The sequence below is a fragment of the Lactuca virosa genome, chromosome 3, assembly GCF_052849685.1.
Source record: "Lactuca virosa cultivar CGN04683 chromosome 3, Lactuca_virosa_CGN04683_v6, whole genome shotgun sequence".
In the NCBI taxonomy this organism is placed as follows: Eukaryota; Viridiplantae; Streptophyta; class Magnoliopsida; order Asterales; family Asteraceae; genus Lactuca; species Lactuca virosa.
The window spans coordinates 12,573,854-12,584,900 of NC_136428.1; the positions used below are offsets into that span (position 1 = coordinate 12,573,854).

The following is an 11,047-nucleotide window of genomic DNA, read 5'->3' on the forward strand; positions in this document are numbered from 1 at the left end:
TTGCACCGATATATTAGGATCCTAACCAAAAAATCTTATTTGTAAATATTACTATCTGATTTCAGTCTTTAAATTACTAAAATATGGAGAAAAAAAAAGGAAGAAGAGTGATTGTAAAAACCTAAAAGAACAAAGATTATTTTTAAGTCACCGGCCACTGCTGTCCTCAACCTCTCTCCGCCGCTGCTGTTAAGTCGATTCTTTTTTGTCTTCGGTATGTTTTCACTTATTTCACTGCCATCTCCTCTGATTTCTTTATTGTTGTCATTTGTTGCCGTTGTATCTTACTTCTTTACATTCTTTGATTTTATCTTTTAAGTAACATCGTCTCAATTTCTGTCTCTTTCTCTCTTATTAAATTAGAATTTACAATGCATAAGATTATAGGAAGCAGGTCAAAGTCTATGTCTGCTATCTAGAAATTACTGGGACACTGGTTTGAAAATGAAAGCAATAGGTGATGGGTTAAAGTAGGCATACAAATCGGAAATCATAAGTTACTCTTATGTTTCTTTTCTCTTTTGTTTTAAACTTTTTCTGTATATTATTTTAATTTGATAATTTATTTAGGTTATGTGTTATTTTGATTTGATAATTTATTTAGGTTATATGTTATCTTGTACGTGGTATTATTTGCTTGTAATTTGGTTAATTAATAATATGGTTTGGTAATTCTAAGATTGTGATGATTATTTTTATTTTTAGGTATAATGTTATGGTTTTTAAAATTATGTTTGATTTTTGCTGTTAAATTTAATAAAATATTTTGCTTAGATGGTACTGCTGAAAAACCGACCCGATAACCAATTTTATCCATTTATTTTCTTTTCTTATCTAAGTTGGACACCCTTGAATTTAAATCCTGGATTCGCCACTGAAGTTTACTCGTTTTCTTTTATCAAACTGTAAATGCTCCTAATGTTTATAACCTAACTTTTGTTAGATAGGATGTCTCAATCTCATTATTAAATCGTGAAAAGAAAATCTTCCCATATATATATGAAAAGGAAAAATCATCAGATGCCATAATTAATACAAGAAGGTATTATAAGTCAAGTCAATCTAAAAAATAATTAAGTACTTCATATTTATGTACACTAAAACAATAATCAATCATGAATGTTTAAAACTTTTATCACCAGTTCACTATCATAAAGTTGAAAGATTTGACAATAGTAATACAATATATTTTTAAAATTATATCAGCTGATACAATATACATTTTAACTATAAAAAGTAGAACCGTTTAATTTGATATGTCTTTATCATTGCATATAAGATATATGTAAAATAATAGTATAATTAATTGGTTATATTAAATGCTTGAAAAGAATAATAGTAGTAAAATGAATAGAATTCAAGAATAAAGTTGAATTGCTTCTAACGCCAAAAAGGTGCATCGCGCAACCATAATTCACGAGCCACATGCAAGCGTACAAGTATACAAGTATACCAATACTGGAGTCTGGACACCGGATCTTGTTTACCCGCAAAATCAGTTCTTGTTTTCAGGTAGGGACACCCTCACATCACATACCAATCAATCACTGTTCACACAACAAACAGTCAAAACTTTGGAAAATCCCTTTTATTTCGAATCTAATCCGACCCTAAAACCCCCAATTCTGTTATACAATTCTGCTGACAACTTCTCCGATTTGTTCGTAAATCAACACCCAACGGTTCAATAACGATGAACTGATCTGAACTTTGAAGGAATCAAATTCACGATTTAGGGTTTAATCCGTTACTGAAAAATGTTGGCTCCAAGTCCATCTGGCAACATCCCCGGTACGACTCCGCTGCTTTACTCCGTGGAAGATGATCGAGGCCGCCGGTCACTCAGGCGACAGAGTTTACGTGATGCCGCGCGGTTTCTACGGCGAGCAAGTAGCCGGCGGATGATGAGGGAGCCGTCGATGCTCGTTAGGGAAACGGCAGCCGAGCAGCTGGAGGAGAGGCAGAGCGACTGGGCTTATTCGAAGCCGGTGGTGATACTTGATCTCGTATGGAACTTGGCGTTTGTTGTTGTAGCTGCTGTCGTTTTGGTTTTGAGCCAGGATGAGTCGCCGACGGCGTGGTTGAGGCTGTGGATTGTAGGGTATGCTGTGCAGTGTATTGTTCATATGGTGTGTGTTTGGAGTGAGTATAAGAACAGGCGTGAGCAGCGGTGGGGTGGTGGTGGAGAATCCGGTGACAGCGGTGACAGCGTCAATGGGTCCAGAGGAAATGGTAGCCAGTATGTTACATTGGCCAATTTGACCAATAATGACAACAGGTATGTACTTTCTATCTGCAAATTCAACAATACGAAGGATCTTCTTGTCTTGATTCAGTTTTAAATCATGACTTGGCTGTTTGTAGTAAGTATTGATGTCGTATCATTCTGATCCGATTGAAATGAATGATCCGTTTTGCAGTGGGGTGGCTAAGTATTTGGAATCTGCAAATACAATGTTTTCATTTGTATGGTGGATCCTTGGGTTCTATTGGGTTTCCTCAGGTGGGCAAGCATTGGCACAGGATTCCCCTAAGCTTTACTGGTAAAATTGACCTGCTTTTTTTTTTCTTGTATATATTTGTTAACTCAAGTGCAGATGATTGATTGATATTTGGAATGCATTGCAGGCTTTGTGTAATATTCTTGGCATTTGATGTGTTTTTTGTTGTTTTCTGCGTTGCACTGGCATGTGTCATTGGTATAGCAGTTTGCTGTTGTCTTCCATGTATAATTGCTGTCTTGTATGCTGTTGCTGATCAGGTAAATCAGTGTAGTTTACCTTTGTGTACTTCTGAATGAAGCATCATTTTGGGTCTTAAAAGTAAACGAAGCTTGTTGCTGTTATAAAATATAAAGCAGGAAGGAGCAAGCAAAGAGGACATTGAGCTGCTGCCAAAGTTCACATTCAGGCGGGAAGGTGGGAAAAGTGATGATGAAATACAAGGAGGAGGGGGGCTTTGTGGAGGAGTAATGATTGAACATGCTACAGAAACACCCATTCAACATCTTCTCTCACCTGAGGATGCTGTAAGTTTTTTTGTCATTTCTTTGACTTTTATTTAACTTATATATGAATGTTTCTTTTTGACTTAGTGCATATCAGGAAAATGACACTTTAATTAAGGTGTACTTGATTTGAGATGTGATGTTAAATGGTAAAAATGCAGGAGTGTTGTATCTGTCTATCTGCATATGAAGATGGAGCAGAACTACGTGAGCTTCCATGTTGTCACCATTTTCATTGCAGCTGCATAGACAAGTGGCTCTACATCAACGCCACCTGTCCTCTTTGCAAATACAACATTGTCAAGAATCGCACCAGTGCTTGTGAGGAGGTCTAGTCTAGTAGTAACAACATAGTATTAAATCATTTTCACTTGTATCAACAACGCCTATTTCTTGCATGTTTGCTTTTCTTTTTGGCTCATAAATTATCATATTCATGAAAACCCAATGTGTGTGTGTGTGTGGTTTTCCCATTATAACATTTTTATGATATCCGCTACGTTTCAATCATGCACTCATAATCACGTTATTGGGATCGGGTACCAAACTCTTGACCCGAACCTGTCCCAAAAATTTGGACCCGATTGGAGTTGGGTCAGGTTTGGGTTCTTGATTTATAGGTAAAATCAGTTGTAAAAGATCTTCTTGAGTTTAGAATATGGATGTAGCCTTAGGTGTTGTTTGATAGCATCTTAATTTTTCAATTAAGAGAAAGACTCTTAATTTTTAGATTCAAAGTGTTTGACAGCCTCTTATTTCTTGTCTCTTAATTGTTCAACAATCTCTCATCTTTTAAAAGAAAAGGTTGTATCTGAATTAAAAAAAGAATTGTGTTTTGGAAATATTTTAATTTTTTAACAAAACATTTTTTCCCTATTTTTTATTTATTTATTTATTTATTTATTATTATTATTATTATTATTTTGTATTTCAAACGACCGTCTCCCTTTTCCCTTCCATTCATCTTTTAAAAATTTAGGATCCGGACCAAACAGATTTAATATTTTCACAAAAACAATAATATTAATAACCATCAAATAAATGAATGTGCATTAATAATAATGTGATCAAATATATGAATGTGCATTGCTATGTTTCAATTTACCTCTAAATTTATTTAAAGCTAAATGCAATATATAACATACTTTAATTTATTTGTGTATTAAAGCATCCTACTTTTGTTGCTTTAGTTAACTAAATTTTAGTTTAAAAAAATATACCAAGTATAACATTGTACTTTTGAAAATTTTCTAATTACAACATTGTGTATGGAAATATTCACTTATACTTAGTTTTTTTGTAGTTGACTCGATGATAAATGATTCACTAGAACAACATTAAGGGGGTGTTTTTTTGTGTTAGCATCCCCACATGACCATTGAGAAAACATGAAGAATAAAAAAGATGCTATGATTTGGTTGATTTTTTAAACTATATAGTGCCTTAATAAGAATAAAAACTGAAATAACAATGCCTTGATAGAAATAAACGGAAGTACATCTTTTTTCATTTTTTTTATTAAAACAACCAACTTTCAATTTTTTCTTTTATTTTTTAAAACAACCAAAAAATAGTGAGAACACACACACACAGAGAAAGAGAGAGAGAGAGAGAGAGAGAGAGAGAGAGAGAGAGAATAAAGTAGGATGTTATAATTTAAATTGGTGCAAATTTTCATGAGTGTTACAAGTTGGTATCAGAGCCTTGGTTTGAGTGAATTGGAGGAATATTCGTGTGAATCCAGTCTCAAATCAAGGAGGGATTTTCAAAATGGTTTTCAAAAGGTTTTCGAAATAAATAAAGAAGGATGCAGAGGGTACGATCAGCCAGAGCCAGTAAGTAGACCCCAAAATACCATACAAGTTATTTGATTATGTGATATGTTAGAACAGCATGCTAGTACTAGGCTAGGGATCTTCAGGAATTGCATGATAGAATTGTCTGATTATGTGATGCCTACTAGCCTAGGGTTTTCCTTATATGAGATATTCAGCTTTCCTCTGTATTGTAATGACATTACTATAATTTGGTGATTTTTCAAAGCATAATGTTGTAGTAGTAAAAAATGAAAATAGAAATATTATGAGAACATGGCAAATATAAATATTATAGCAAAAGACTGATTAAGTATCATGTCTTTATGTTAGACATTATGAATCGTATCCCATATGCTTTGGGTATAGGATCGATTGCATATGTTATAATATTCTCGTGTTCTAATTTTCCGAATGCCTAGGGCGTTTAGAGCGAAAAAGGAATAGAACCGGATATGACTAAAGTGGTTAAACAACTGTTAAGGACAATCTAAGGTTCGTTAAAGATTGGCCGCTTAAGGACAGTTGGAAGTATAGTAAAGGATGAACCATATTGACATTATTATGAATAGACAGGAGTCTATTAATAATGAGTTGTCGTATGGAAAATATGGAATGTTTCCATATTGGGAGTTGAAGAATAGACGAAAAAGTTAGAAACTTTTATGCAATAAGGATGTTCAAAGGAATGTACTTTGAATTTGAGACTTCATTTCCATGGAATTGTCTTGTAACAATCTCCAAATGAATATTTTGTAATATTATTGGTCAAGTCTCTGTGACTTTTGGCACCTAGACATTACAAAAGAATCTTTGCATGATAGTTTAGAATCTAACACTTTCTAGCAGTGACAAGAATTTGGAATTCCTACACTTGCAATAAGGATTTGGGATTTTGAAATGAGCATCATTGAAATGTTTTTCAATTGATCTATTTCACAAAGTAATGACCATAGACAAACATAGTGTGCATGCTTGGTGCATGACATAACTATTGTTTAGTCAAACATAGTGTGCATGCTTGGAGCATAGCATAGCTATTGTTTTAATTCAAGTATTAAGTTGATTATTCGAAACATTATACAATGAATGATGAGTAATCAATATAGATCAAAAGTTTTTGGGCCATATAGGATTAGTATTATTCTTGTGTTTCACTTTGCATGTTTTGACTTCCCGAATAACTAGGTTATTCAAACCATCCACAGTTGATCATACTTTGGAAGTAGGTATTGAGGCAAGACTGTCATGATAGGGTATGTAGTTTGTCTAGGACAAGGTGGCTGCAGTGTTCATGAGTACTCCTGGAATAAGATTCGAGTATTGGACTCAACCCACACTCATTTGAATCACTTCATGGATTTTATCACGAATGATCATGAGACGATAACATCTTATATTATTGAAACCAAGACGTGTGAGTTGTAGTTGCAAGTCGGTTGCACATTAACATATGTAAACGCACCAGTAACATGGTGTTATAAAACATATTGTTGTGTGTAATTCGATGAGTAAGTACAAGCGAGCATTCGGGTCGAAGTTTATCTGTTTCTTTTACCCCATGTGGATAAAAGCGATATATGTGGGCCCCTCGATGATTTAGTGATGACATCAGGCCTGGACTGATTTGATTTGTTCAATTAGTCGGTCGTCATAAATCGGAAATCGGGAAACAACATATGGACAGAAAGAATGATTATAATCCATGTCTCAGTCCATATGATATCTAGAATGGAGGAATATATGATCTCTTATCTAATGGACACGTCATTGACTAGGTCAGAGTTCGACAGCGACTTTTAAGAGCTACGATTGCTAGTCGGGTTAGAGTCATACTGGCAATGATAGTTATTAGACTTATCCAAGTGGGAGATTGTTGGATTAGTGTCTAAGTCCATAACTATTATTGGTATGTACTTGACCCGAGAGTAGCATGGTCCATTTGAGTTGCATGGCATCGGAACAATCTGAAGGATGGATAACTGAGAAGAGGTTATTTATGGTTTATTAATATATTATAAGTTCTAATATATTAATATGAAATCATATTATTTAATTAGTATTGATCAATAATTAATTTGGAATTAATTTTGTGATCAAAAGAGACTAATTAAATATAAGGGGTTGATTTGGTAAATCATTCATTCTTATAACGTGGGCTATCCATAGTTCTTCATGTTGGGCTAAACCCATGTGGTAACTCATGGATACTCCATGAAGGTTTTAACTCATGGATCATGAGGGATATGGAAAGTCATTAGGGTTTACGTGGTGTAACCCTAGTTGGCCACACTATATAAGAACCCCTCTAGCTCATGAAATTGGCTCTAAGCAAGAATAAAGTGGGCACTAGTGGAAACGCAAGAGGGCAAACTGATTTTATTAGTGCAAGTGACATCTTCTCAAGTTCCTCCATTTGTTGGTGGTGTTGTGTGATTCCATTTGAGGTGCAACACTTGGGGCACTAAGTTCTTAAAGGTCCAAGGCTTCAACTACACCCAAAGGTATGTCATCTAACTTGTATTTCATGTTGTTTATACTCCATTGTATGCTAGTTAGGATGATGCTTTGGAATATTGAATGTATGCATGTATAATAGAGAAAACATAGATCCAAAGCATCTAGGGTTACATGTACACCATAGGAGTGTTAGAATGCTCAAAACCCATCAAATTTACCCTTTTTATTATGTGCCACAAGAAGGCCGTTCGCCTTCACCTACCCACCAACGAAACTCTAATCATTTACGGCGATAAACCTGGTGTAAATATCCGTCTTATCTCGTGCATCAAGGCGCAAAAGTGTCTGCACAAGAAAAATCATGCCTTTCTAGCCTACGTGGTAGACAAACGGAAAGGGGAAAAGAACATTAACGATATTTCGGATGTGCGCGACTTTCTAGACGTATTCCCAGAATATCTCCCGGGGATACCTCCCGTGAGACAGGTTGAATTTCAAATTGACCTGATACCTGGAGCCACATCAATTGCCAAATCACCCTATAGGTTAGCCCCTGCGGAAATGCAGGAGTTATCGAGCCAACTAAGCGAACTCCTCGACAAAGGGTTTATAAGGCCAAGCTTCTCACCCTGGGAAGCTCCGGTCTTGTTTGTTAAGAAGAAAGACAGATCTTTCAGAATGTGCATCGATTATCGGGAGTTAAACAAACTCACTATAAAGAATCGATATCCTCTCCCTCGGATTGATGATCTATTCGACCAGCTTCAAGGAGCCAGTTACTTTTCCAAAATAGATATACGGTCCGGATATCACCAACTACGGGTCCGAGAAGAAGATATCCCCAAAACTGCCTTCTGAACCCGCTACGGACATTTCGAGTTCGTGGTAATGCCCTTCGGTCTGACGAATGCACCTGCAACATTTATGGACCTCATGAACCGAGTTTGTCGACCATTCCTCGACAACTTTGTAATCGTCTTCATCGATGACATACTCGTTTATTCACGAAGCAATGAAGAGCACAGTCAACATCTAAGGCAGGTCTTGGAAACTCTAAGGGCGGAGAACTTGTACGCCAAATTCTCCAAATGCGAGTTATGGATTCGCAGGGTGGATTTCTTGGGGCACGTAGTCAGTGAGGAAGGATAAATGTGGACCCTTCTAAGATCAAGGCTATTGAGGGTTGGGCAACCCCGAAGACGCCAACGAAGATCAGGCAATTCTTGGGCCTTGCTGGGTATTACAGAAGGTTCATTCAGAATTTCTCCAAAATTGCCAAGCCTCTCACCGCTCTCACCCAAAAAGGCGTACCCTTCAACTGGAATGCAAAACAAGAAGCTGCTTTCCAAACTCTGAAGCAGGCTCTCTACAGCGCTCCGGTCTTAACACTGCCAGAGGGAACGGAAGATTTCGTAGTATATTGCGACGCTTCCAACCAGGGTTTGGGTTGTGTGCTAATGCAGCGTGGAAAGGTGATTGCCTACGCGTCCAGGCAACTGAAAAATCATGAGGTGAATTATACTACCCACGATCTCGAGCTAGGAGCGGTGGTCTTTGCTTTAAAAATTTGGAGGCACTATCTTTATGGGACAAAGTGCACAGTTTACACATACCAAAAAAGCCTCCAACACATTCTAAATCAAAAGGAATTAAACACGAGGCAGCGAAGATGGGTCGAGCTGCTCAACGACTACGAATGTGAGATCAAGTACCATCCCGACAAAGCTAACGTGGTGGTCGACGCCTTAAGCATGAAGGAATACTCGGGCCGCCGAGTAAAAACACTGACAATGACCGCCATTCCCACCTGTCTTCACAAATCAAAGAGGCTCAACTAGAATCCTCGAAGTCGGAGAACGCTGCAAATGAAGCTTTGCGTGGGATGGACAAGAATTTCGCAATCAAGGAGGACGGAGCACACTATCTCATGGACCGGATCTGGATCCCAAAATTTGGAGGGTTCAGAAACGTAGTCATGAATGAAGCACATAAGACACGATACTCTGTCCATCCGGGTTCGGATAATATGTATATGGATATCAAATAACATTATTGATGGCCAAACATGAAAGCGAAAATTGCTACCTACGTGAGCAAGTGCTTGACTTGCGCAAAGGTTAAGGTAGAATATCAGAAGCCCTCGTGATTATTACAACAACCAGCGATACTCGAGTGGAAATGGGAACGAATAACAATGAATTTTATAACCAAATTACCTAAATCGGCTGACGGTCTGGATGCCATTTGGGTGATTGTCGATCGGTTGACTAAATCCGCCCATTTCCTACCAATAAAAGAGACATACAAGATGGAGAGATTAACACATATCTACATAAGGGAAGTGGTGAGATTACACGGAGTACCAATATCTATCATCTTTGACCGAGATAGTAGATTTACCTCACAATTTTTGCAGTCACTCCAGAAAGCAATGGGAACCCAACTTGATATGAGTACTACCTACCACCCCCAGACCGACGGCCAAAGTGAGCGAACCATTCAGACACTAGAAGATATGCTCCGAGCTTGCGTGATAGATTTTGGCAAGGCATGGGATACCCACTTGCCACTAATCGAGTTTTCCTACAACAACAACTACCACACAAGCATTAAAGTCGCTCCCTTTGAGGCTTTGTACAGTCAGAAATGCAGATCACCTCTTTGTTGGGCTGAGGTGGGAGACACTCAGCTGGCTAGAGGACAAACACCTAACAACACTCTCACCGGACCCGAAATCATTCGGGAAACAACTGAGAAGATCGTCTAAATCAGGGCACGACTCCAAGTGTCTAGGGATAGACAGAAGAGTTACGCAGACAAGAGACGAAAACCGCTGGAGTTTCAAGTAGGTGATTGTGTGCTGCTAAAAGTCTCTCCCTGTAAAGGGATGATACAGTTTGGAAAGCGGGGAAAGCTAAACCCACGATACATCAGACCATTCGAGATCCTTGCCAGGATCGGTCCGGTAGCCTACAAGCTGCAGCTACCATCGGAGCTCAGCAACGTACACCCTGTCTTCCACGTGTCAAACCTCAAGAAGTGTCTATCGGATGAAACCCTCATTGTTCCACTCGATGAGATTGAGGTGAACGAGAATCTCCTGTTCGTTGAAGAACCAGTCGAAATCATGGATAAGGAAGTGAAGCGTACGAAGCAAAGCCGTATTCCTATCGTAAAAGTACGATGGAGTGCAAAACGCGGACCTGAGTTCACATGAGAACGCGAGGATCAAATGATGCAGAAGTACCCTCACCTCTTTTCTAGCCCTTAAGGATATCTCACGAAAGAATTTCGGGACGAAATTCCCTCTAACGGGGGGATAATGTCACAACTAGCATTTTAGGGCCAGGACTTTCTATCCATGAACAAGATAGTTCATGTCGAAACTTCCTCGTAAAAGCCCTGAACCTAATCCAAAAAGCTTCATTCACTCAACTTTGGGTTTAGACCTTGGATTCTCGGTTCAAACCTTCTAATGGACCAAAACCTTCTTATTGGGCCCTAATGGGCCAATAACCCCTCAACTTGGTTCTTTTGGGCCAAGAATCCACATATGGGCCCTAGATGGGCCAAAATTCACTAAGCAATAGTATTTTGGGCCATAAGACCCTTAGTGGGCCTTATTGGGCCGTGAACACCTTTTTTGGGCCATATTGGGCCCAATATCCCATTTGGCATTATTTTGGGGCTAAAACTCTCTCGATGGGCCTTATTGGGCCATGAAAAATTATTTTAAAAACTTAATTGGGCCAATACCCTCCATAGA

General features: G+C 38.1%; 1 protein-coding gene across 2 annotated transcripts; it reads left to right on the plus strand.

Annotated features, from left to right (window-relative positions):
- The first annotated feature begins 1,406 nt into the window (after positions 1–1,406).
- Positions 1,407–3,517, plus strand: LOC145165220 (E3 ubiquitin-protein ligase At1g63170-like). Of its 2 annotated transcripts, none has more exons than XM_079083912.1 (5): positions 1,407–2,278; positions 2,421–2,543; positions 2,629–2,761; positions 2,858–3,028; positions 3,169–3,517. In XM_079083912.1, exons 1-5 carry the CDS (start codon positions 1,758–1,760, stop codon positions 3,340–3,342), a joined length of 1,122 nt encoding a protein of 373 aa, XP_078940038.1. In that variant the 5' UTR covers positions 1,407–1,757; the 3' UTR covers positions 3,343–3,517. The 2 variants fall into 2 exon arrangements, with proteins under 2 accessions (XP_078940038.1, XP_078940039.1); XM_079083913.1 differs by having other exon boundaries at positions 1,411–2,278; positions 2,861–3,028.
- Positions 3,518–11,047: the final 7,530 nt, after the last annotated feature.

Bases quoted from the DNA above. Each gene is read 5' to 3' on its own strand.
- LOC145165220 (XM_079083912.1), top strand. From the start codon at position 1,758: ATGTTGGCTCCAAGTCCATCTGGCAACATCCCCGGTACGACTCCGCTG. The intron at 2,279-2,420 runs GTATGTACTTTC...TCCGTTTTGCAG, and splicing joins TTGACCAATAATGACAACAG to TGGGGTGGCTAAGTATTTGG. The intron at 2,544-2,628 runs GTAAAATTGACC...AATGCATTGCAG, and splicing joins GATTCCCCTAAGCTTTACTG to GCTTTGTGTAATATTCTTGG.